Consider the following 27,913-nt stretch of genomic DNA (forward strand, 5'->3'; position numbering starts at 1 on the left):
TATAAAATAAAGCTTAAGTGCTAATATATATTTAATAGAATTATAATAAATAGCCATGTAATGACTTACAAGATGTTGTGTGAGAAAAATTTTGTGAAGCTCCATCAAATTTTCCATTGTTATAGTAGACCTGAATTTCAATAGTAAAAGAGAAAATAGTTTTCCAATGTAAATTTATTTATGTAGCACATACCTTACTTCTCATACAATGCTATTTAATTTAATATATACAGGATAACTTTAAAATCAAAATCAAGGTTAGGTCAATATGTTGTTATCAAATATTTTTTAACAGAAAATATTTAACAGTGAAAAAGTCAAGGAAATATTAGCCTATTTAGCAGTAATAATAATAATAATAATAATAATAATAATAATAATGGTTATAATCAGCAAGAATAAGTGAAACTGAAGATATAAAATCCACACATCAAAGTATTCAAATCTTTAAGGTAAAATTCCCTATTGATAAGCTAATATCTTTACATTGGCAAATTTGGAAAATATGGATCTAAGTTTTTACCCTTTGGAGGATATAAAAATCCCTAGTATTCACAGAGTATTTGTAAACATTCATTATACATTGAGCTATAAAAAATACTTTATAAATTCCAAAAAGTAGGAATTGTAAAAGCTAATTATCTTTTTACAGCTAATAATTAATAACAATAAAATCCAAGCACCAGAAATGCAAAAACACTCTCTTTAAAAACAGATAAATTAAAAACTCTTTCAAATTGCAGATATAAATTCTTTGAAAGTTATCAATAACAAGAACATTCTACTTTAAAATCCACTCATTAAACTTTATGTCAGTCACTTAAAAATTAGTAACAAATAACACAGTCATGGCATACAGTCAAAATTTTACCAAAGGACAGTTCATAGCTTTAACTTTTCTTTTTTTGTTATTTTGTTGTTAGATAATAAAGATAGAAAGAGATGGACAGAAAAGTACTTTTAATCCCAAATTACCAGGAGAACATAAAAATAAATCCACGTTAATTAAGTATGATGAAAACAACTTTATCAATCTACTAACCAGAGATCACAATGAAGAATAAAGCTAAGGTGATTGGTTCCTTGTGATGGCATAAATTTTGTAGTGGAGACAAAAAGAAACATGAAAATGAATTATGTAATGTGCAATGAAGAAAACAAGAGACAATCTTCTGGAGGGCAGAGAAAAGAATGAATTACTAAATAATTATATACCAATTTAAATTTGAAGATTGTATTTTAATATGATGTTTACCTGTATTTTTCCAGAATAACTTATCATATTGACAAATAGGAGAAGAAAATTCTAGAGAGAGAAGAGCATCAGATAAAGTACCTAAATATATGTACTTGAGAAACTAAAAAGAAATAGAATTTAATGGGTGGGTGCTGGAAAAGTAATGGGAGATGAAATATAACGTATATGATATGTGATAACAAAATATTTCTTTTATATGGACTATTCTTTGGAAAAAAAGTGTAAAATATCTGAAAGCACAATGATATTGAAAGAAAATGTAAATGGTTCAGAAAGAATTCCTCTGTGTTAAAAGGCTTAATTAAAACAAATTACTCAGAGAACAAATCATCCCTGTTCTATTTAAAGTTATAAAATGTAGAAAAACAGGAAAATGTCTCCAATGTGCTTTATCAGGTTAGCACAACCTTTATACCAAAATATAATAAGAATGATGCATGGCCACGCCTATGCCAAATGCCTATGCCCACTACCTCTACCCCCTTATTGAGTGATCTCATTGATGAATATCCATTCATAAAGACAAAAAAAAAATAAGCTATTTAATTCAATTATACTTTCAAGGAATAATGCACAACAACAGAGCACGATTTTCTCTTGGAATGTGACATGGTTTAGCATCACAAAACCTATTACTATAATTCACCATATAAACAAATCACATCATGTCATCACAACCATGGCATCATCTAATATAGTGCAATTGAAACATTTGATGTCTCTGATTAAACAAACAAGAAGAAAGGTTACATATTTATATACATTATAATATATAAAATATATTATAAGAAATATATAATATATACATATGTATATATAAATGTATATAATATGTATAATATATTATTATATATATGAACATTTCTTTAAGTGATAAAGGATATGAAACCAATTGTCAACATTATATTGAAGAGTCAACTATTGACTGTGGAAATTTTCATTAAATCAGAAATAAAACTGATAAATTTGGCTAAATAAAGGTAAAAGGAAAAACTGTGTGTCTTAAAGTATTATAAATAAAATTTAGAAACAAACTCCAGACTGGGAATAAAACTTGCAACTCATAAGACAAAGATTTGAATATCATCAATATCTGAAAAGTTCCCCAAATAAAACTAGGCAAAGGATGTAAAGAGTATGTTACCACAGGAGCCATAATAGTAACAACAAAAACTATATTTATCTTCAACAGCAAAACAAAGAGACGTCAATACCATATTTCACCTACTAAACATCAAAGAAAAAGGACATGCCCAGTATTGGTGAGACTCTCAAGAGCAGTCACTTCATATACTGTAATAGGAAGGATAATTTGGTAAAATTATCGCAGAAAAAAAAAATCATCGCAAAAACTCTTAAAATACATGTAAATTCCTTTTGACCCCAAACATTTGTTATCAGGAATTCATTTAAACAGAAATGGCTAAAGACACATTCAAAGATTTTGCTTTTTACCCGTAAGTGTGTTTGTGGATTGTTGATTATAGCAGAGATGAAAACAAACACAGTTCATAGAACGTGATAAAGCCATATGATAAAAATCTTATACGACCATTAAAAATTGCATAGTAGCAGAATATTTAATGTGGAAAAATGTTCACGATGTAGTGATATATGAAAAAGTGTGTGTTCAGAATGTTGATAATATATAAGCTGCGTACATATAAATATGCATCACATGGGATGGAAGTTGTGAGATAATGGAAAATATATTTTGGTCTCTGCCTGGTTCCTGTTTCAGGAACAGAACTCCTGAAACCCTTAGAATTTCCCTGATAGGAGTGTCTTTCATTCTAACGAGGTGAATGAATGGGCTCCCGACCGAGGGCTAGTCATTGGAAGGATAAAGCCATGAGTAGAAGCTTGGAATTTTCAGCCCCGCCGCCCATTATCTCAAGAAGGTAGAAGGGCTGAAAATGAAGTTAACGGCTGATTATTAATCTTTCCAATCGATTTTTTAAAAATCTCCAAAGAACAAAGTTTTGGGGAGCTATCAGATGGCAAACACACCCACATCAGGAGAGTGATGCACCCCAACTTCATGGGAACTTCATGGGAACAGAAGCTCCCGTGTGTGGAGCCTTCTCAGACATCACCCTACATAGCTCTTCTTCTGAATGCTCATTTGCATCCTTTATCAGATCCTTTAATAAGCTGGTAAATGTAAATAAGCATTTCCCTGAGTTCCATGAGCCACACAAATAATCAGACCTAAGGAGAGGGTCATGGGAATCCCTGATTTGTAGCGAAGTTGGACAGAAGTTGAAGGTAACCTAGGGACCAACTACTTGCACTTGGCATCTGAAGTGGGGTGGGAGCAGTCTTGTGGGACTGAGCCCTTAACTATCTCCAGGCGGATAGTGTCTGATTTGACCTAAATTGTAGGACACCCAGCTGGTGCCATGAAGACTTGCTTGATACGGGGAAAAGCCCCCACCCATTTAGTGACCTGAGGTGTCATCAGTGTAGTCTTGCCTGTGAACAGTACAGGAGACTCACAGAGGACACAGAACAGAAGACTGAGCTGGGGTTTTTCCCTACAACCAGGGCAAAGATGGAGTTTTTTCATTTTCGAGGTACATTCACAAAATGATTAGTAGACACTAAGCTTACGGGTGAGTCTTTTCATTCCCCATGTTCACTGGTATTTCGTAATGTCTATTTCTACTGTTTTCTAACCTGGATGTACCTGTAAGATATTTTGTAATTAAAAAATTCATGTTAACAAAGACAAAAAGTCAAGGTAAATACAAGATTTGACAAAGTCATATGCCACGGCATTAAAATGTTGTGCTTCTTGACACAGGAGCAATACTTTTGCTGTAAGTAAATCATTTTGAAGGTCAAAAATATTCCAACAAAATATTTACCTGAAACCACTATTTTAAGAACTAGAGATGCAGAGTTTGGAGTTAAACATAAGGCATTTCTAAGTCTTCATTAGACTTTAAATGTGATTTCATTAGACACAGAGTTTCTCCAGCTCACATGAACGCTGATCTTAGTATTATTTAAGTAGGACCTAACAGTCATATGATGTATATCAGTACTACAGTGACTATAGAAGTCATACTCTTACCTTAAACTTATATTCTGTTGAATAGTGAAGATTTTCTACAAGGAATTCGCAAGCTTTGTTAAGCAAATCATTAACCAGGACATCTCCAATTCTGATTTGCAGGTGGTAGTTGCCATTCTTGGGGCCATTATAGGCAGCAGGAGGCTTACACCTCACTTGCACACTATTATCTGACTTCCGTGAAAAATGTAAGTCCCTGACTGGGCCTGGATCTATCAAAATGAAGAAACATTTGTTACTTTAGTCCCTTTGCAAATGCATATTTAAATCACTGGGCAATATACGTGTACAATGTAAATTATCTTAAGTGTTGATTTTGCGGGTTATGGATGAGGAAGTTATAATAGCATATACATCAAAACGCTGTAACAAAACACCTAAAGATAAGCCACCTAGTCATTTAATAAATATTAGCATATATGTTGTACTTGAAGTCATGAGAGTTTATGCCACCCCCTAAGGGGAGTATATAGAATTAGAGGAGAGAAGGAAAGAAAGGGAAGTGGAGAGGAGGGGAAGGAAGGGGCAGGGAGAGAAGAGAATGATACGGGACCCTGAGGGCCTCTATAAAGTCCAGTACCTCCATTTTTTTTTTTGAGATTTTTGTTTTTAAGTAATCTCTACACCCAACATGGGGCTCGAACTCACAACCCCAAGATCAAGAGTTGCATGCCCTACCCCCTGAGTGAGCCAGCCAGCTGCCCCGAGCTCCTCTGTTCTTGAGGTACGTACAGGACCCTAGTAACCACCTGGCTGGCTGCTTTCTTCAGGAGCAGCAACAAATTATCTTTGTTTTCTGTGACTTCACAGAAATTTAGGAAAATAAACCTATAAAGCTCAAGGATCTGGACTTTTTTTTTTTTAAGTTTTATTTATTTATCTGAGTAGACAGAGTGAGCGAGAGAGAAAGCGTGCATGCAAGAGCGGCAGGGAGAGAGAGGCAGGCTCTCGCTGGGTAGGGAGCCCAACGCAGGGCTCGATCCCAGGACCTTGAGGTCAGGGCTTGAGCTGAAGGCAGGTGCTTAACCAGCTGAGCCACCCAGGCACTCTGAGGATCTGGACTTTTAAAACCAGAACCTAACCGACATTACATTTCATTAAAAGCATTCTACTGTCAGCCCCGAATAAGACAATTTTTTTTTCATGAGCCTGGTGCCAGATACTGGCTGACACCGGGGCGTTTCTTCCTTCCTGACTTCCTTCCTCTCCTGAGAGATAGATTTAGCTTTAGATCCTGGAAACTATAACTACATCATACAGTTGGCAAGAGGCCTTTGAAAGGAAACTTCGAATGCAAATATGCCATAAAATAAAATAGGTAGTTAAGCGTAACAAAGAGAAGAAAAGGCCAATAAAGTAGTATGTTTTATAAGGTGGTTTGTCAGGTAAGCAGAGGTTAGCAAGTGAACGATTTGCTCTCCGAGTGAGACGTTATTGGGCATCTGATTACAGTTAGTATTTCTAGATACTAAAGAAAACAATAGATCATGCATTTTTATCTAAGTTGATTAGGTACCTAAATGGCCTGAAATCTTAAAAATTGTACCAGTTAATATGCCCTCATGCTTCATTCTTATGATTCTATGATAATACACAAGGAATACAGAGAACCCAGGGTATCAGTTTTCAAATCACTGTATTTTAAGTCATTATAAACCCTAGATGTTAACACATGAGCCACTGAGCCACGTCAATGTGTTTCCCAAATGAAGCATAAGGATGGATGGATGCTGTACTCAAAAGTTCATACTTCGCTCCTTGCCTTTCACAGGACAAAAAAACAAAGCATATAACTTACTTGATTCATTTGTCTTAACATCACACACTTCACAACTTCCTTCACGTCGCACTTTTCCATTGGTGTAGGCTTTTACTGATACCCTGTACTTTGTATAAGGGTTCAACTGTTGCAGTTGATGTTGTTTCACTGTTTCACCCAACTCTTGGCACATTTCCTGATGAAAGTAAGCTTCTTCTTGGCCAGAGGCATGTGACTGAATCTCTATAAGGGAAAAAAAGGAAGCATTACAAATGAAAGAAGGAGCATTCTGAATGTAGGGATGAGCCTGACACGAGCAGCAGATTCTGGCCAGAAGGTGTAGGGGACATAGGACCAAGCCGTAGAGTTAGCATTTGTTAAACTGCAAATTCACCAGCTACTATTTTTGAGTAGCCGAGTGGCATCAGTCAAGACGTATTAAAAGAAGATCAAAGTTGACATCATGAGGCTGGATAGCAATTACGTGATAACATGATGATCTTGATGATGATGATGATGATGATGATGATGATGATCAAAATAATGAATAGATAGATCATCCTATGTGCCAAGCACAATCATACGTGGTGTACACGGATTCATTAGCACCAGAGGCCAGTTCTCTTAATATCATCACATTTTACAGATGAGAAAACTGAGCCATAGAAACACTAAGCAATCAGCCCGTGAGCTCACAGGAAAGGAGGAACAGAGTCAGGATGGGAACCAGGCTTTGAGGTTCCAGAATCTATGCTCTTGTCTTCACCACTGTGCATACTGTCTGGTGCGGAAGAAGGGACAAGGGTTTGCAGTGGGGCCAAGACGGTTTTTTGGTCTTGGACACCTCACTTCTCTGGTCCAGCTTGCTGTGCCTGTGGACTTGCCAAAATAGTATCAGAAAAGATCTAACACGTACTAATTTCTTGTCTCCATAATACGGAGATTCTACATAATATCTCTACTTTACCATGGAATCCTAAATAAGTAAGATACGGTGCTCCAGAGGGTCTATTTTCCCAGAAATCCCCAAAGCGAGAGTTAACTGAGGCACACTTGCCAGCTCAGTTCTACTCTCTCCCCAGTTAGAATTCTCTTTGAGGGCAGGAAAGGTGTGAGCTCACGAGAGGGGCAGGCACCCAAACCCCCACTTCCCCACCCCCTCTCACAGCTTCTGCATGCTCCTTCCATGGCATCTGGCAGCTAGAACGATGCCCAACTTCTTACTCAGCTAAAATCTAAATATCAAGATGCTGTTATCAAGGCCATTCTGGCTTCCACTCAGTGACCTAATTTTGTATGTTTGCATATATAACCTCACAACCTTTCTGTATCAAAATGGTTCATTTATGTAGTTCTATGAAGCTTTTATCCTAGCTCATTTGATAAAAGTCAAATTTCTGATTTAATTTTGAAGAATGTGTTGTTCAAAAGATACTGCTATTTGGGAATTAAAGTTTTCAGTGCTTAAAAAGGTGGTTCAGAATGTTCATTTCCAGTTGAAAAGGGTTTCAAGCTTTTGGTTGCAATGCCAAGATATTTTATGTGCACATCTCTACCTCTTCTACTTTGTCTAAAGGACACTGAATCCAAAAGCACATGGTGTACAGAACATGTTAAGGATTAACTTGACATAGTACTTTGAAATTTGTCTTTTCTTAGAGCAACAGAGAGACAGACCTAACTTTCAAGTCACATATGTTACACTTAAGGGTTAGAAAGACACTGGCTTCCTTACTTGTCATTTCCTTTTTTTTTTTTTTTTAATATATCAATACCTCAGGAAATCCATTAACAGCTTCCTAGATGGCTCTAAAGTATCTTCTTGAACACTATGCCACATAGTGTAAACCTGTTGATCCCCAAAGAATTTTGTGCTGGAATGAAAAGAAAAAAAAATAGCCTTTTCCTGGAGAAGAAGAAGAAGAAGAAGAAGAAGAACGAAGAAGAAGAAGAAGAAGAAGGAGAAGGAGAATTAGAAGGAGAAGGAAAGTAGAAGGAGAAGAAAGAAGATAACGCCGAATAAGAATACAAATCCGCCTACGAATCTCCTAAGACGACGCATAACCATATCCGAATACATGCTATTCTTCTTATTCTTCGGATGTCATTCTTCCTCTTTTCCCTTCTTCCTCTTCTTCTTCTTTCTTTCTCTTCTTTTTCCCCTCCTCACCCCAAAAGATATTATACAAAATTTCCAGCAACATTATTACAATCTTGAAGGGTGCAGACTGGTTTCAGTAACCTTTAAAAATAATACTTTAAAAAAAATAAAATTAAATTAATACTTTGGATGCAACAAAGCATAGAAGTCTGTTCTCCATTGTTGAAGCTTGGCACCTTTAATTAAGCTAATACAAAATACTTCAGTGCCCCAAAGTAGCTCATGCTAAAAACATCACAACACAGTAACAAAAAGAGCTGCTGAATTTGAACATTTTTCAGAAGTTCTGTGACCCTCAGTTGCATCATATGAACTATGAATACATTTATGCAGCTCTCCTTTCAGCATTATTATTGAGATGTTTAAGAGAATCTTAAAATATTACAAAAACGGGCAGCCCAGGTGCCTCAGTGGTTTAATGCCGCCTTCAGCACAGGGCCTGATCCTGGAGACCCGGGATCGAGTCCTACGCCGGGCTCCCTGCATGGGGCCTGCTTCTCCCTCTGCCTGCCTCTCTCTCTCTCTCTCACTCTGTGTCGCTCATGAATAAATAAAGAAAATCTTTAAAAAAAATTACAAAAACACCCAATGAACAGAAGAAACTAAATAAATGTTAATACCACTTTCCTCCTCTTTCAATACCTAACATTCAGAGACCTTGAAATGAATGAATTTTGAAATAATGAAATCAAATGTAATACCTAATTTTAAAAAGTAATATAAACCGCAATAGCTTCATTCCTGTGAATTTTTTAGAGATTTATGTATTTATTTTAGAGAAAGAGAGAGAGAGCGTGGAGGGGTGAGTGGCAGAGAGAATCTTCAAGCAGACTCTGAGTGCAGAGCTTGATCCCAGGACCCTGAGATCATGACCTGAACCAAAATCAAGAGTCAGAGGCTTAACCAACGGAATCACCCAGGAGCCCCAGTCCTGTGGATTTTGAATAGTGACATTATTTGAAATAATGAGAATGGTTAAAAGAATCACTTTAACAATATTATAATCCTATCAACTTCATGATAAAATGGAAGGGGATCCCATGGCAGATGTTTGAGATTAGTGGAGGAACAGAAGAATGCTCTTCTGCTTAGGGCAGTTGATTTTGATAGCTATAGGGGAGAACGGACTGTGTGTAGGCTGGTTCCAAATGGTTCTTCAAGCAGGTGCAGGATCCAAGGCAGAGGTTGGATTCAGTTATCAATCAACAGTTTTGGAGGAAAGAACACACATACCGCCATATGGGCCCGCTCGCCCTTTTCCTCCTCCCAATCCTGTTCAAGTGTTACATTATTTAAATGTATTTAAGCCACATATTTGGGTAGCTCTAAATAAAAAGGAGCCACACTAGTTGCAAAAAAAATAAAAAATAAAAAACTTGTCAGTCTGCTAATAAATAATTACACCCCCCTTAACCTGACTTCTTAAAATACAGGCTTAAAAAACTGTACAGAGTACAAAGGGCAATAAACACTGCTCATAAATTTTCACCATATACCCTTCCGTACAAAATACTCTGTGGCAGACAGTGTAGAAAAGAAAGAATGCAGAGCAAGGAGTAGTGAGTAGAAGATTCAGAGGAGAGAAAAGAAAGCCAGACAATGTGTCCACGCAGAATCCAAACCAAGAAAGTTTGTACAAGTGATGTCTGATGAAGCAGCAAGTATCTAATTGTCTTGCTATTTTTTCCTCCTGCGATTTCCATTTTTTCCTTTCTCTTAGACTTAACTTTTGAAATTACCATAACATCAAATACAAGACATATATTTCTTCTCCACAACCGTTGAGCCCTCTTCTGCTAATTTGAAAATGCATTGTGTATTTGACTTTGCTTTACTAGTTTCATTATTAAGATTCAAACAATCGGCAGCATTAATGTCACTAAAATATAAAACAACATGCTAAAAATAAGTGATTTCAGCATTTTAAATTTATGTCTGTTTTGCCCACCAAACAGAGAGATGGAACTCTGTGTGATGTTTGGCTCGGCGCTACTGTAGAGCTGCAAGTAAGGGATTGGCAAGTGGGTCATGTCATGTGCTGAGTCTGCTTGGAGAGGGTCCACTGATGCTTGCATTTTTCTACAAGCATTTTGGATACTTTAAGTTATCTGGGAGATGTTTTTCTCTTAAATAGCTTCTCATTTGGAGGACTCATGGTTGAACGAGACATAGCACATTTTGGGGGGCAACATTTATGTCCCCAAAGCCTAACTAGAACTATGTTCCAAGATTCCATCTGCCACCAAACTGGCTTCCATGACTAAATGGGTACATGTTCATTTTTATTTACCCGATATTTTGTGTGCATCACCAGGAGCAAGGTTTGGAAGGCATTTGTTTGATTGTTTCTTTCCAGGCCTGAATAATGAGTTCAAACCGTGCAACTCACATATATTTGGAAGACAATAATGAGTATTATCTTCCGGAGATTTTCTTTCTCCAGACTTTGGAGTTAAAGATTGGAAGTTACATCAGGAAAGACAAGCAAATATTGGGGATGTTCTGGGCTTTAGTCATGTCAGAGGCTGGAGAGCCCATAGTGAGTAGAGGCTGTTCTAAAATCAAGGCCTGGTGGCCCAGCGGTTTAGCGCTGCCTTCAGCCCAGAGTGTGGTCTTGGAGACTTGGGATCGAGTCACACATCGGGTTCCCTGTGTGGAGCCTGCTTCTCCCTCTGCCTGTGTCTCTGCCTCTCTCTCTCTGTGTCTCTCATGAATGGATAAATAAAATCTTAAAAAAATAAAATCAAGGCAGATTGAGTGCCTATCACAGTCACTCTGTGGTTCACTAGTTCAATCCACATTTCTAGTGCTTTCCACTTCTGGATTTATTTTTCCTGACATAGAATTAAATTGCATACAAATTACCTTCATTAATGTGATAACAAACATTGTAACCATGAAAAGTATTTATAGGGGGTTCCCAGATGATCACTACGCTATTTGCGTTTTTACTGCTGCAGATAAGATTCTTAGGTGGGTCTGGACCTGTTAAAAGAATAAGAATACAAAATATTAAAAGTAAGACATGGAAAATACATTCTTCAAATCATAATTATGATGATCAATAAACCACATATTGAGGATGGAATTAATGAAATTAAAAGAAAGACATCTGGTCTTATTCAATTTGCTTTAGAGGTCACTTGACAGAGGAAACGTCACTCTAAAGTGGCACTGTGGACCCAAAGTATTCTACTGACATGAAGATATTTAAGAACATCCTCAGGATCCCTGGGTGGCGCAGTGGTTTGGCACCTGCCTTTGGCCCATGGCGCGATCCTGGAGACCCAGGATCGAATCCCACATCGGGCTCCCGGTGCATGGAGCCTGCTTCTCCCTCTGCTTGTGTCTCTGCCTCTCTCTCTCTCTCTCTCTGTGACTATCATAAATAAATAAAAAATTAAAAAAAAAAGAACATCCTCTTCCTCTCATATACATTATTGTTGACTTGTCTTGGGATTTCTAGATTTCACTGTGCTGAAAATCTGCCATTGGTAGTACTGGTAAACTTAACCGTCATTATTTGGAAGCTTCCAGTAACTAGTCATCATAACTTGAGATGAAGAATATAATCAATGCGTATAAATTAGAACCCTCGCACATTGTTCACGGGAATGTAAAGTGATGGAACCACTTTGGAAAACAGACTGACAGGTCTTCAAAATTCAAAACATAAGGTTGTCGTATGATCCCCAAATTCCAATCTGAGGTGTGAACACAAGAGTAATGAAAACATATGTCTACACGAAACTTAGAAATGGACATTCATAGCAGCATTATTCGTAATAGCCAAAAAGTGGAAACAACCTAAACAACTGATGAACGAACAAACAAAACAAGGTGTGTCCATACAATGGAATATTATCAGGCGATACACAAATTGAAGTATCGATACATTTTACAACATAGAAGCACCCCTAATACATTATGCTAAGTGAAAGAAGCCAGTCACAAAAGACAACATACTATGCAATTCCATTTATATGAAATATCCAGAATAGGCACATCCATTGGAGCAGGAAATAGATTGGTAAATACCTAGATGCGGAAAGTAGGAGGGAAATGGGGACCAACTACTAACAGAGATGAGGTTTCTTTTTGGTGTGATGAAAATGTTCTACAGTTGATTCTGATGGGGAGTCTTAATATATTTTTTAAACACTGAATTACATGCTTTCAACTGGTGAATCATGAAGTAGGTGAATTAATAAAGCTTTTTCTTTGTTGTTTTTAAGAATGTGGCTCCTTTTGCAATGGTCTTGGAGAAATGCCTTGTTTCCTGAATTAAGTGCTATGTAAAATGGTTGAACTGCTATTTTCTAAGGCTGAAGGATTCTTACATTACTGGAGTAAAACTTACTTAAAAACATTATTATTATTATTATTTATTATTATTATTAAGACTTACTTTTTTAAGAGCAGTTTTAGATTCACAGCAAAATTGAGGGGAAGGTACTGAGATTTCTCATATTCCCCTGCCTTCACACATGCATAGTATCCCCCATTACTAACCTCCCCCACCAGGGTGGTCCCAGTGATGAGCACACACTGACACATCACCATCTCCCAGGGTCCATAGTTCATATTAGGGCTCACTCTGGGTGTCATATTCTACGGGTTTGAGCAAATGTATCATATGACATGTACCCATTATTATGGTATCGTACAGAGTATTTTTACTGCCCTAAAAATGCTCTGTGCTCTATTTATTTCTCCCTCCTCTCCCACTCCTGGCAGCCACTGATCTTTTTACCGCTTCCATAGTTTTTTCAGAATATCATAGAGTCAGAACCATACAGTATGTAGCCTTTCATCAGGTAGTAATGGGCACTTAAAGTTCTTTCATGTCTTCCCATGGCTTGACAGGTCATTTCTTTTTAGTGAGAATAGTACTCCATTGTCCGATTATACTATAGTTTACCCATGAACCTACTGAAGCACATCCTGGTTGCCTCTGGGTTTTGGCAATTATGAATAAAGCTCCTATGAACAACCCTGTGCAGGTTTTTGTGTGGACATAACTTTTCAACTCCTTTGAGTAAATACCAAGGAGTGTAGATTGTATGGTAATAGTATGTTTCGTTTTGCAGAAACCACCAAAATGTCCTCCAGAGTGTGGCTGTACCACTCGCATTCCTACTAGTCAAGAATGCTTTTATTTTTGATTGCAGCCTTGTTCCGTGTGTTGTAAGTACCTGATGCTCTGAGTGTTCCAGATTCTGGACATTCTAATAGGCATGTAGTAGTATCTCATTCTTGTTTTCATTTGAATTTCCCTGATGGCATAGGATGTAGAGCATCTTCTCATATCCTTATTTGCCACTTGTATATCTTTTTTTTTTTTTGGTAATTATATATATTTTTAATACACTGAAGGATCCTACTTTGCTAATACTTAATTTACTATTTGGTATGTATGTTCACAGGAGAGACTGGCCTATAGTTGCCTGAGTCTTTCTCAAGTTGCAAATTCACTGAACATTAACCTTTAGCCTATCCCAAACCTTAAGAATAATCAAAATGAGCTGATAGAGTTCCATGTCTTCTATTCTGTTGAGTAGTTTGAACACGTGGCAAATTTGTCTTCATGTTTTTTTTGTTTTGTTTTGTTTTGTTTTGTCTTCATGTTTTCTTAAGAGCAAGCGAGAGAAGCAGACAGTGAGTGGGAAATGAGTAGAGAGATATTATACTGTAAGGTTAATTCCAATTTTCTAACCCCTCCCAGGTAAATTTTCATAATTTGTAAGCTCTAGAAAATTATTCATTTTACCTGACTTTTCATATTGGATGCAGAATTGCTTTTAATTTGTAAAAATAATTTACTCTTAGTTCTCTTTTTTTTTTTCAGTCAATAGGAGAGTTTCATTTTTTTGCTAGAGGACTACTTTATTATTCTTTTAAAAAACAAGTCTTTACGTTGCTGAATAAATTCTTACTATAATTTTGTTCCTTCTTTCAATAACTTTTTTTTTCTCTTCTTTCAGTAACTTGATACTCTACACTTGGTTATTTTCTCCCTTCTACTATCTTTGCATTTTGTTGTTTTGGTTCTTAAAAGCACTCTCCATTGGTTGTCATTCGGCATACAGCAAAGTGATAAAATTTCTCCTAAAATATCACTTGCTATCCCTTCAGGCTACAAAATCCTGCCACATTATGTCTTTACTCAAGTCTGAGTATCTGTCTTTCAAAAGGTAAATTGAGGCCATATTTATTTGTGGTGATTTTTGATATATCGTGGCATATTTCTGCTGTCTTACTGCTTTCTACTAGTATTTTTTTCCTCTCCCTTTCTCTTTCCCTCCCTGACACTTCCACTCCTCCACCTCCTCTTCTCTCTCCCTCTCTCTCTCTCTCCTCTCTTTTCCTCCTCCTCCTCTTCCTCTTTCTTCTCCCTCTGCTTCTTCTTCCTTTTCTCTACTACTTTTTCCTCCTCTCTCTGTCTTTCTTTGGTGGTTACTCATCAATTGTCATACACATAATTCACATATTTTTTCCTAATAGAGTCTACATTTTGGAATCTCCATCCTTCTGTTGAATAGGAGTAGGATTTTAGCACTTTTTCCTCCCTTCACCGAATCTCCAACCCCTCAAATGCTATGATTTTTCCAGAATGGTATTTTCCAACTGTTATTGGCTATTGCAGTCTTGTGATTTACATTGCCGGCATCCTAGTAGTGCTAATTATTATTTTGCCATTGATATTTAGATTCGCTGCTGTGTTTACTAGCCATGTGCTCACTCCTGTCAAAGGCAGCGCTTGACAGAAGGGCAGAGGGTGCAGTAGCACACCACGAGAATGATGCTGCAGGAGGAAAGGGGAAGTGAGTGAACAAACCATATCATTACCTCAGTTTTGTTTCTACCTTAATCTCACAACAGCCTACAATTTGCAGTTGAAACAACAAACAAGCAAACACACACACACACACACACAGAAAAACTTGACAAAAGTTTGGATCTTTGCTCATGCGTTTTGAAATCCTACTTTAAAAAGGGGTACGTATCCATTTCCTGAAACCTCTTCACACCTACGACATCATTTTCTGTGCTCCTCAAAGAATTGTAAGAATATAAGAAGAAATTTTACGCATACGCATAAGCAATATACTCACTTCCAAAATCTGTTTCAATAATTTTACTTAAGTTCAAAACAAGCTGGCCATTATAGGATACATTCAAGTAACAGGAATAATCTGTTTCAGGTACAAAGCCTTCCCATTCAAATTGCATGTCTTTAGATGGAGTACGATTATCTGAAAGAAATAAATATCCCATATTAGTATATGAATACAATATATCACATTTAACTTTCTCTTTAGATTGCATAACTATAATATCTGTCAGATGGGAAACTTTTACAAATAGTAAATAATATGTAAAAGATACTAGGAACTATCATCATAATGCACAATTTTCCCACACTCAATTTTAAAGAAAATATTAAGAAGTCTAACTGAATTTGAGAGTGTCTCTAATTTAATTGATGGAATGAGTTCTCTGTTCGGAAGCTGAGACTGCATCTGTGCTAGCCTTTGCCTAATAGGTACTTTAGATACATCATTGTTTTGCCATCAGTTCATCGTGAGTTTGTTCTTGCTTTCCTCACACTACCTGTCTTATAGCCATGAATCTTCTTTTTAGCATGATGACTACAACCAGAGTCACTCTGCACCCTTGATGTATGTGTGTATGTGTGTCTGTCTATCTGAATTGCCAAGTATGGCTCAGCAGATGGATTTATACCAAAAAAAAAGGAGCTTCCACTTTAAGAAATTCCAATATAAATAAATCATTGTCATTAGTTATTAAAAAGAACCTGTATCTCAATTATTGTCCCTCATATGAACCCAAATTCCTATTCCTCGGGGTACTTACTGTACTTTTCCCATTTTTGTCTTTCATGTAAGTGTTCTTGAGGTCGTCTATAAATTTTGTTGATGGAGGGCTGACCACATAAACTCTTGAGTAGTATGACCTTACTTTTGCTTTTTATTTATTTTATTTTTTTTTACATTTGCTTTTATTACAGTATGTGTATCATAATTATCCTATAACATCCTTCTCTGATAATCCTTCAACAATGCCTTGGGCATTGTGTATAACAGTTGCCAAGAAAATTCTTGTAAATTAATTGACTATTTACTATTTCAAAGATTATCTTTTTGGGAATGTATTTGTCTGTTTGGTGAATGTGAGTGGTATAAAGAATACAAAGTTTTGACTCCAAGTATACTATGGATCAAAAGAGTGGGGGGTGGGAGGAAGGTAGAGGGTGGTGGGGGGCTTAAGAGGAAGGAGGAAGGGAAGGAGGGAGGGAAGGATACAGGAAGGAAGAAAGGAAGGAGGAAGGAAGGAAGGCATAGATAATATCTAGAACAACTTTCTACCATAAAAATACTCTAATCAAAGCTATATTCTTACCACACTGAAGTCTGTATTTAATTTTACTTTTGTCACAAGTAAAGTTTTTCTTTTCTTCTACTCTTACACAAATAGAAGTATTTGCTTTCTCTTTCTGTGTACAGTCTTCCAGATCAAAATTTCCACGATCTGTCAAAAACCAGATATAGAAATAGATGATGAGTGTTTCATAATGTGTGCCGCATGCTCAATTAAAATGACTGAAATTATATTCATAATATAATCTTTGGCAAGCGTTTAGAGTGCTTTTGACAGAGTCTAATAATTCAGAGTTAGGCATGTCTCAGTTTTTTAGCTTATTCTTTTTAATATCACACATTTGGGCAGCATTTTATTGAGAATTTATCTTACCTTTAAAAAATGGGACCCAAGCAAATGTATAGATGAAATTGCATTTTTTTTTGCACATTTTAAAACACTCTCTTCATTCTTCTTCTTACTTATATCTTCAGTTTTTTAATTACTCTGATTTTTTTATTAAATGATTATTACACAGAATTATGGGGGTTTCTGCCTCAGGGAATGCGTCTTTTAAGTTGTCACTTTCTGTTTCTAATTGATAATTAACTTCAGTAACTTTTCAAAAATATATCAAACTTTGACCTATGTATTTTTAAAGTTTTTACTTTAACTCTAGTTGGTTAACATACAGTGTAATATTAGTTACAAGTGTACAGTATAGCAATTCAACAATTCCATACAGTAACAAGGGCACTCCTTAATCCCCATCACCTACTGATCCCCTTTCCCCTCTGGTAACATCAGAGTATTCTCTATACTTAAGAGTCTGTTTCTTGGGACACCTGGGTGGCTCAGTGGTTGAGCGACTGCCTTTGGCTCAAGGCCTGATCCCAGGTCCCGGGATTGAGTCCTGCATCAGGCTCCCCACGGGGAGCCTATTTCTCCCTCTGCCTGTGTCTCTGCCTCTCTCTCTGTGTCTCTCATGAATAAATAAGTAAAATCTTCTTTTTTAAAAAAAGAATCTGTTTCTTGCTTTCTCTGGCTCTCTCTCTCTCTCTCTTATTTTTCCCTCTTTGTTTGTTTTGTTTCTTAAATCCCATATATGAGTGAAGTCATATGGTACTTGTCTTTCTCTAACAATTTCACTTAGCATTATACTCTCTAGCTATATCCATGATGTTGCAAATGGCATATCCAATAAAGGGCTAGCATCCAGAATATATAAAGAGGTTATACAAATCAACGCCTAAAAAACAAGTGACCCAATTAAAACAGGGGCGGAAGGCATGAACAGACTTTTCTTTAAAGATGACATGCAGATGGCCAACAGACCCATGAAGAGATGCTCATCATCACTTATCATCAGGGAAATGCGAATCAAAACTACATGAGCTATAGCATCACACCCACACCCATCAGAATAGCTAAAAGCAACAACACTAGAAACAAGAGGTGTTGGTGAGGATATGGAGAAAAAGGACCCCTCCTGCACTATTGGTGGGAATACAAATGGGTGCAGCCCCTGTGGAAAACAGTAGGGCGGTTAAAATTAGAACTACCTTAGGATCCAGCAATTTCACTGCTGGATGTTTACCCACAGAATACAAGAATGCTAATTCAAAAGGATCCATCCAACCCTATGGTTAAAGAAGCATCATTTACAATAGCCAAGATATGAAAGCAAACTTTAGCCTATTTAGATGTTAACAAATCAATGTTCTTGAATTATTAGGTGATGGCAGAGAGTCAACAAATTTACACAATTCCTGAATCCCTTTTCCAAAACACATTTTGTTAAGATAGGCTGTAGTGGAGTGGGCCCGAGGCCCTAGGCCCTTCTTCCCAGCAGTAGCTGAGGAGCAAACCTGCCTTGATCACCTTAACGTGATTATAGCTCTCTTTTTTTGTGTGAAAGTATTTTTGTTCTTTCCACTACCATCAAATCCTTGACTTCATGTTTTCCCCCAATATACTTCAGACACACCTGTATTTAGAAAGCTTGTGGATAATCACTTATCCACAGTGGAATAAATTACACCTAATCTACACGAAATACTGTGTAAAAGGAGTGTAAGGAAGGGAAAATAATTAAGAAGGCTTATAAGAGTTTCTAACTTCACTGGGTCAGGAGAATGGAAAGTTCACCCACTGGCCTCCAGCTGACTTCCTGTCCCTCATCCCTGCTCACTCAGCCGACAGATTCCAGCAACCACTAGAATGCAAGACACATAGAATTGTACTTTTTTGCATATATACAAATAGAAACCAATTTATATTTACCTGGTGGTACCTCTAAGGTTAAGGTTTTATTTGGACTGTCACATGAACTGTGACTTATAGTAATATTCAGGTTTTCACATTCTTTTAGGTTAGAGATCTCATTTTTCTTACATTGGTCACAATTCACGGTATCATTAACATTTAGTTTTGCTACAAATGAGTTAGGTTCATAATAATATTCCACGGTGATATTTGCGTATCTGTCCTCTGAAAGAAAAAAAGTGAGGGTTATTTATCATTTAAAAATTTTTTTTCAGAACAAATAAACCTACCTCAAATGCAAACGCCTTAATATAGATTTTCAAAAATATCAAGTATCTAACAAAATATCCCCAGAAACATTAAAATGAGAAGAAACACATCAAGTGTATCCTTAATTGATTTTTCAAAATTCCCTTTTATTGCTGCCCATCAAGGACCTCAGCTCTTAAGTTTATACTTGGGTGGTTAATAGATTACTGTCTTTCTAACTAGACTGTATTTTCTATGACAGCAAAGTCCAGTCTACGTTGATCATCATAAACCCAAATTGTTGCATGAAACTTGTCATTAGCACGGGCTCATTTGTTTGAATTATTTGTTGAATGATGCACAAATGAATGAGGTGTCTAGCAAATTTCTTCTTGCTTATCGTTTTCCTTTCTTTCTGAAATGCAGTTTTTGATTACCTGTTTCTCCAAATATGTGGAACGTTAATTCTAGGACCACAGGCTTTATTATTCCTTTACCTATGTAAAGTTATTTATAATAAACCCTCCGAAGTACCTCTCCTGGTGCCATGTCGCATTCTCTCCTTTATTTAAACACATTCCATTGACTGGTAAAAATATCTTTTCCACAAATGCTAATTTATTCACTCATTTTTAATCCAAAGAACATTATTAACCCCTTATTCTGTTTAAGACATTGTCCCGGGACCCCTGAGGGGCTCAGCGGTGGAGCGTCTGCCTTCTGCTGAGGGCGTGACCCCAGGGACCCAGGATTGAGTCCCGCATCGGGCTCCCCGGGCAGATCCTACTTCTCCCTCTGTCTGGGTCTCTCATGAATAAATCAATAAAATCTTTAAAAAAGAAAAAAGAAGTCCCAAGCCCTAGGAATGATCAGCTTTTAGAAACATGGAGTCTAACATAGAGACAAGCACAGGTGTGAGTTGCATAAGATATGCAAACACTAAAACAAGATTATGCACAAAATAATATGGGAGTAGGGTGGGGGGACACTTATTCTGATTGCAGGGATAGGAGAGGCTCTCCAGAGGAGATGGGTGACTCAGTTTGTGTTTTAAAATACAAGCAGGACATAGCAAAACAGATGGGGGGGGCTGGATAAAGATGTAAAGATGGAGTGGGGTCCTAAGTGTGGGGGACGAAGAGCGGGGAAGAGCACAGAGGCATTGTGCAATCACTGTGTGTTTAGAAAACGGTAAGTAGTTTCACACTGGTTAAGTGACGAGTGTAAGGAGGCAAAAATACAGGAGGAATGTGATCATAAAAGGCCATATTGGGATCCCTGGGTGGCGCAGCGGTTTGGTGCCTGCCTTTGGCCCAGGGCGCGATCCTGGAGACCCGGGATCGAATCCCACGTCGGGCTCCCGGTGCATGGAGCCTGCATCTCCCTCTGCCTGTGTCTCTGCCTCTCTGTCTCTCTCTGTGTGACTATCATGAATAAATAAATAAAATCTTAAAAAAAAAAGGCCATATTAATTAAGCCAACATATGAGGGCTGATCTTTGCATCAGGTGCATGGGGAGCTGCTGAAGGCGGAAACTTTAGCGGTGAGATTCCCAAACATTTGTAGGGTGAAGCCCCCACCATGGAAGACTTTCTCCGAGAGGAGAGTAGGAAGGTGGGAAGAGTTGTACAAACTGTCCTCAAGCACCTGCTTTGAGCCAAAACCCCAGCAAGACAGAAAGACAGGGGCAGAGACAAAAACAGATTCTTCTTGACCAGCCTTGAAGGCCTGCTCCCCATTGCACGTGTATCATCACACTGCATCCCCACCCCCGGCAACCCTAAAGCAAACTTGCTATCTTCATTTCACGCATACCCAAACTCAAGTTAAGTGGCTTCACCAAAGTCGTTTAGCTAGTAATTAGTATTCCTGGTGCTCCAAATTAGGTTTGGACATGACGTCAAAGCTTCTTGCCCCTGAAGGTCACTGGCTCTGAAGATTTGGGACTAATCATTGCTGGGAAATGAGAGCCAGTGGATTTAGTGTACTACTACTGGGTCTTGAAGCTTGGAAGGAAGAAGGAAATAATTAAAGTGATATTCTAAAATGATATACACAACCTCTAGATAAACTTACCACATGTTTGCCTAGGTTCTGGGGAAACTGTAAGAGAAAAAAAAAGGGAGTGCAAATTATTAAAATTTCATTTACAATATCTCTGCTATAGTCATTGTGGGAAAGGGTGGTTTATCATGTTTCAAGTTCATAAATTGTCAAGTCTATGAATTAGGTTTAATAGTGCAGGGTTTGCCTAATACGATGTTTTCCCATCAAAACTTCAAATGTTATAAACTCATGAGCTAGTTCTAGAAAAACGTTTTCATTAATTTCCCCACTAAACGTGATTGTGATCGTAATAATATTCAGATTTTTGAGCACACATTTGATTACGGGGTGGTGACATGCCCAACTATCCACGCAGCCAAAGACATTTAAAGCTCCTCATCCCCTTGATTAATCTCAAAACAGACTTATATAATTATAACCCCTGGAGAGTTCAGCTTACACCTTTGCTTAAAAATTCAGAAAATAGGCACAGGCTGCTTCATTCCCTAGTTTAACTGTTGCTAAGTTGTTTGCGCATCTACTGGATCCAGGGTAATTAATGGCTCTTTCCAGAAACTGAAACACATCTTGGGTGAAGCACATGTACTAAACTAAACAACGAGTGGAAATGTGCTTTGTGAAAGCCGAGAGAGCTCTGCTAATCTGGTCTCTGCATTGCAAGAATTGGGGAAAGAACGGTGGGCCTGCAGTCTCCGCCACCGCCGACCCACCCACTGGCACTGCTGACTGCTGGGTTCGTTCTCTAGAGGCCCCTCGCCTTGGCTTCCTGCTCCACATCGCATGACTGGGGCTCTAGAAACAATCCCCTGCTATTCACCACTTGGAATGGAGAATTCCATTGATAGAATCATTCTTTTTCATACTAATACCTCAGCCCACTCTTGGAGAAAGAAGTCTCAGTGTATGCGATTATTTCTCTACGCATCTGCACACAGTACACAACTCCTGGGGGCTGCTCACTAGAGCAGTGGGGTGGTAGGGTATTCCGGTAGCAGGAATGCCCTACAACAGCTGGCCCTGATCTCACCAGCTGTTGCCCTGCTAAAATACGTGGTGCGAGGCTCACTGCTATGCCACAGCCCCCGTGGTTAGAATACTTCATTGAACTTCTCAAGAGAAGGAGCCCAGTGTAGAGCAAATGGAAGACCCTTCTAGGAGCCCATCCCAGGTACATGGTGGTGGTGTGATTGTATGGCTGGGGGTAAGATTGTCACCTATTGTTGTGGGAGCAGTTGTATGGTTAGTGCTTGTTGCGGGTGAAGTGGACGTATGAGTCTCATCTGCAAGGAAATGAACAGAGAATAAAAGTTAATGAGTTTGTCATACGGAAGGGCAACCGCATCTTCACTACAGGAGTCCTCCTTGGAATGAACGCTTGCTCTTTTTTTTTTTTTTTTTTTTGTGCTTATTTTTAAAATAAGAAAATGAATCAGCACTTTCTCTGCCAATGGCCTTTTAAGATAACCAACATTTCCAATAATTAGGGCTTGACGTCATGTAAGTCTGGAGAAACTATCCACTCCTTGGTGCGCTTCTTACCTGATGTGCCATCTTCCTCACACTACTCCTTTCTCCTTCAATTACAACTTCCTTATTTTAATTCAAATACGGATTCCAAATACGGATACCAGTTACTCTTTATTATTATTATTATTATTATTATTATTATTATTATTATTATTAATTGCCTGCCAGCCTTTCTACATATTCAGTTCCCATATCAATCCTATAACATGGATATTATAATATCCTTTTTTTTTCTTTTTAACAGAGGAGACACACACAAATTATGAGTAGCTTATGCATAAGTCAACGAGGCTGGATTTGACCCCGGGTGGGGCTAGAGGACACAAGAGCCTGTTATCTTTCTTCTTTGCCATCAACGTTCACGGTGCGAATAACAAAATAAAATATGCAAAGAAAAAAGAAAAAAGCTTCCTGGCAAGTTTATTTTGTCTAATTTAATATCAATATGTGAAACTTGGTAAACCGGGAAACCTCCAAATGATGTCCGGCCTGAGGTTAAAGGGCTGCAGGGCGTCCCTAGCTTGCACGTCACTGTCCCCCCGACCCGGGGCTCGAACCTGAGGAGCTGGCATTGGCCGGGATGCTGGAGGCGCGCGGAGGCGCCGCGGAGCTGCTGCGTGCGGGCGGGGGGGAGGCTACTGGGGTGGCAGCTGGGTCCGCGGGGAAGGTGCGAGGGGTGGTCCACTCTCCCGAGGACCCTGCAAGCACAAAGGCCGTCGCCGCTGGCGTCGTGTCTCCCACACAAGGGGACGGCCAGACGGGCCCCCCAGCGGACCCCGGACCCCGAGGCCCAGCCCCGGGGGGCCCTTGCTCTGTAGAACCGCGCGGACACCTGCAAGGTGCGTGGGACCCCGGGCGCACGCGGCACGTGCCATCGGGGCGAGCACTGCCGGTCCGGGGGCCCCACCCAGAGAAGCCCCCCCTGGGTGGCGGGTGGCCTTGGGTGGCAGTGGGAATGCACCCAGGGGACCGCGTGGGGGGCTGACACCCCAGGCCGGCCGCGGAGCTCCGGGTGTGCAAGCCCGGGTGGAGGGTGGCGGACGGGGAAGCGCAACCTGCCCTGTGCACCCATGGGTGCGCCTCTCTGGGTGCAGAGAGGAGCTGGGTGGGGTGGTGGGTGCAGGTGCTTCGGGCCACTGTCGGATGCCTCTGCCTCCCCGCCCCCAGGACACCCCCTCCGCCGTAGGAGCCCCTCCCCGGGGGAAAGCAGGTGGCTCTGGAGCCCGCGGCGCCCGACGATCCTGGCACCCCTCCCCTGGGGTGCAAGCCCCCCCAGGAGCACACCGATAGAGAGGCGGGGGTCAGGGGGTCAGAGCTCAGGGCCCCCCCAACCCCGCCCCCGGGCATCGCGCAGCGCTCACCGCGGGGCCGCACCCAGCGCACCCCAACCGCACCTGCCAAGACTCTGGGTTTGGGTCTCTGCTCGTCTCCCCAATCCGCCCCCCCACTCGCCCCCGGTTTAACTGCGCCGCCACGGAAACCGTCAGCAGCCGCTCCCCAGGCCCTTTCCTGCTTTAAAAAATAATAATAATATATATATTTTTTTTGACCCAGAACTGGTCCTCTGCCAAGTTTTAAGAATCGGCGGGTTTGTCTCTTGCCTTCTAGCGTGTTCTTTCCCAGTCCCCTGCGCAAGCCTGGCCTCCCCCCCACCCCACCTCCCTGCCCGGGCCCTTGCTCTCCAGCTCCCCCCTCCCCCGCCCCCTCCTTAAATCCCCTACCTTCCTATTTTATAGGAAAACTACAGTTCCCTTGCGTAGGTAATCTCTGAGCTGCTTTCGAAGTGACTTTTACAATTTTAATTAGGGGAATTAATCCTAATCAGTTTTTAATCAGTGCAAGGAGCGGCTTGGAGGGGAGGAGTCCCCTGGGGAGGGCAGGGCGCCTCCGGTGAGGGACCGCCCAGCTCACGCACCGCCTGGGAATTCCTGGCTTTGCTGGAAGCTCCACTTTTTTTTTTTTTTTTTTTTTTTTTTTCTCCCTGCGGTTCTGGGGCAGCTGGCCTGGGTGGAGCGAGGCGGGGCCGAGGGCAGCTCCCTTGACAGCTCTTAAAGCAGGTGCACAGCCTGTCATGATCTTTGCACCAAGGGAAGAGCGTTAATACTGCAAAAAAAAAAACCCATCATTCTCCGTGATTTGCTTGGTTTCCGTGTTCAATTCCCGCTTGAGGCAAGGCCACTGCGGTGCCAGCCCCGTGGGCTCCCCCGTTTAGATCTCTGAAATGATCCGAGGCCCTCGGGCCACTACAGTCTTGCAGGTGTCTGCCCGCATCGCGGTTCTCGGGATAAAAAACGACACCACGAAGCGATGGAGATGCTGACTTTGGAAAGACCAGGGGGAGGATGCTTTGCCTTGTTTCTATACACGGAGATGCTCAGCTGGAAAGAAGCTTTAATGTTTGAATGGGGACTGGGAAGCATCTATTTCTTTTTTTTTTTTTTCCATTCTTGAAAAAAAAAGCAATTAAATTGTGGTTATGATTTCTTAGTGCCCTTCATTGATGATGGAAGTCATTCACCCTTCACGATTTTGTTTATTGGTCAGAGGTCTTTAAGCAACAAATCACATATACTGTTCTTTATTGCCAGCAAGAAGTTTTCACTGGGCAACGGTGCTGGCCTCAAATATAAACGTATAGAGCACCCTACATAACTGTTTCCCCCAAAACAGGTCTGTCCTTTATTCTCGAAAGATTCCTTCTGGGCAATCTCCTCTCTGCCACAAGGACCTGAGTGGTGCGGCCTCACAGACTAAGCGTAACCAGGAAAGTAGGAAATTGCAAATTCACCAACTGGCAGGTGCTACCCGTTTAGCAAGTGGCTGGACTCCCTCACACTGGTCTTAAGCCTGACAGCCCCGCAAACCTGATGGGTCATTCCTGCCTGGTGCAGGGGTGCGTGCGAGAAGGGCAACAGTGCTGTTGGGTGTCTGCGGGTCGGGTCCGGCAGAGGATGCCTGCGAGCCTGTGTGCGTGAGGAGAGGCGGCTGTGTGACACCTAAGGTAAGAAAGCAAGATCATTTCAGTATTTCCCCGCAGATGAGACATTTAAATACTAGGAGGTTATAACTATATTGGTTACCAGACCGTGAAATGTGTGTCTGCCTCTACTTAAATTCACCTGGCAGGAAGGTGGCACCTGAGTCCTTGATTTACATATTCCCAGAGGCTCCCTTTGGGCCATGATATCACAGATGACTCAGGTTTCCAGGTGGCTTTGGACCCCCTAGGCCCTAGGAGCTTTTTGAACCAACTCTCCTTCAACTCGACACACTGAAAGTTGAAAGAGTGCTTTGTAGGAAGAATCAGGAAAGAATCCCTCAATATACAATATATAATATGCAAATCGAAAAAAGAAAAATGGGCAAGACATGTAACAGATATCTAATATATACAGTGGCCAAAAGGCATATGCAAAAATGCTCATCACATGACAGTTTTTCAATGTAAAAATGAAACACTTTATCACACTACGTTTATTATATCTAGTATTGGAAAAAAATGTGGGGAAACAGTTGCACACACGCACACACATACACATTGTCACAGAATCCATGTCTAGAGTCTGGAGGGTTTACCACCCATATAAACAGTATCTTTAAAGGATCAGGATTTGCAGATTTCATTGTGCCTGTGTGTAAAGTAAATACTGTGTGTGTGTATATATATATATATATATATATATATATATATATATATATACGTTTTAGTATATATAAGCATAAGTATATACTTTGTATAGACTTCTATAGTGGTGTTTTGCAAAAGGCATAACACATTTTTATAAAAATAATATTAAATGATTATGTTAATTATTGTTGAACGATTCTGAAAACGTTTGAAGATATTACAGTGTTAGAAAAATGGATTGAGGGAATTTTCCCCCCTATACTTATCAGTAAGCAGGAAATTCCAATTGTATCCCACAGCATACATCAATTACAAACAAAAATTAAATAACACATACAGATTTTACCCCAGTAGATAATTGAAATATCACCTGATAGCAAGATGACTCTCTAGAGGAGAAAAAATGGGTTCTTTTATTGGAAAGTGTAAGAAAACCTTCCAAGCTAATCTCACTAGCAGTATTATTGTGCCAGGGCAAGTTAGTATTAATATTGTTCATCTTCATTCCCAATATATTCCATTTTAAACTTTTCTTCTCACATTTTGCTTCATATGGAATGGTGTATGCATGTGTTTGTGTACAAGAAGTAAATGCGGAACCTTTGAAATGGAACCTCTGAAGTGTGCCATTTATTTAGGAAAAACCTTTAGCCTGAAATGTTCTACTTAGCCATCAACACCCTCATCCTCACATTCATTTTTTTTTTTTTTAATTTTGGGCCATGAAACCGATTGCTTGCAATGTTCACAGAGGTCCTGGCCACTACTCTGCTAGGGCAGCAGAGAAAGATGGAATGTTCGGTTCTGTAATCAACATAAGGAGGCATTTATCATTTATTTAACTGCATATTACAGGCAATAAACTTTATCAATATGGTATTCAAAACATTACAATGTACCCCCCCAAAAAAATTTCTCAGATAGTGCCATACATACGTGTTTTCCAAACCGAGATTAATGGCAGTGTTAAGCAAATAGCTGAGGCTCTGATCGGAGTATGTCTATAAACCTACTTGCCTCAGAAAACGACAGGATGGCACATTATTTCAGAAAAGGCATAAACAAACCTCACGATGGTTGATTTAGGTACTGAATACGCTGACAGAACTAACAATAAATAAATATAGAATGAGCAAATCACAGATTTATTGGGATTCCGAAGAGCCTCCGTGGTCTTCCGTGGAAAGAAAATGCCTCCCACGTCACTGGTAGTTTGTTATGAATGTGGCCACAGAACCTTAAATTAAACCATTAGGACTCTCAACCTTGATTATTTTTTTAATAATGAAAATATCCCTGGAGGAAGTGCACATAGCAAAACTGGATTATTCATCCTCAGTGTGGTTTTTTAAAAAAATAATTTGTCTATCTCCACTAATTTTCTGATATTGAGAATCTGGAGTTGAACAGAGAAAGGTTCTTCTTCTGAATTACAGCCAGGGAGGGCTAGACTGACAAAGCCTTGAAATAGTGAAATCTGATGTCCAGAGCTGCGAAAAACTTAAGTAAGCAGAAACCGGGCCGATGATGCAGAGCGT

General features: G+C 39.5%; 1 protein-coding gene across 5 annotated transcripts in view; it reads right to left on the minus strand.

The window, feature by feature from the left end:
* Positions 1–27,913, minus strand: part of PTPRC (protein tyrosine phosphatase receptor type C) — a 126,297-nt gene that overhangs the window by 34,741 nt on the left and 63,643 nt on the right. For 2 of the 5 annotated variants that reach the window (XM_038541953.1, XM_038541952.1), the window contains 11 exons: positions 25,612–25,743; positions 23,305–23,445; positions 22,435–22,500; positions 21,230–21,256; positions 18,923–19,129; positions 16,682–16,810; positions 15,373–15,513; positions 11,123–11,242; positions 6,136–6,339; positions 4,338–4,549; positions 70–130 (listed from right to left, as the gene is read on the minus strand). In XM_038541953.1, coding sequence (XP_038397881.1) covers positions 70–130; positions 4,338–4,549; positions 6,136–6,339; positions 11,123–11,242; positions 15,373–15,513; positions 16,682–16,810; positions 18,923–19,129; positions 21,230–21,256; positions 22,435–22,500; positions 23,305–23,445; positions 25,612–25,743 — 1,440 coding nt within the window. The remainder of the gene's footprint in view (positions 1–69; positions 131–4,337; positions 4,550–6,135; positions 6,340–11,122; positions 11,243–15,372; positions 15,514–16,681; positions 16,811–18,922; positions 19,130–21,229; positions 21,257–22,434; positions 22,501–23,304; positions 23,446–25,611; positions 25,744–27,913) is intronic. The other 3 variants (XM_038541954.1, XM_038541955.1, XM_038541956.1) reach the window with 3 other exon arrangements.

This window comes from Canis lupus, chromosome 7 (genome assembly GCF_011100685.1).
Source record: "Canis lupus familiaris isolate Mischka breed German Shepherd chromosome 7, alternate assembly UU_Cfam_GSD_1.0, whole genome shotgun sequence".
NCBI lineage: Eukaryota > Metazoa > Chordata > Mammalia > Carnivora > Canidae > Canis > Canis lupus.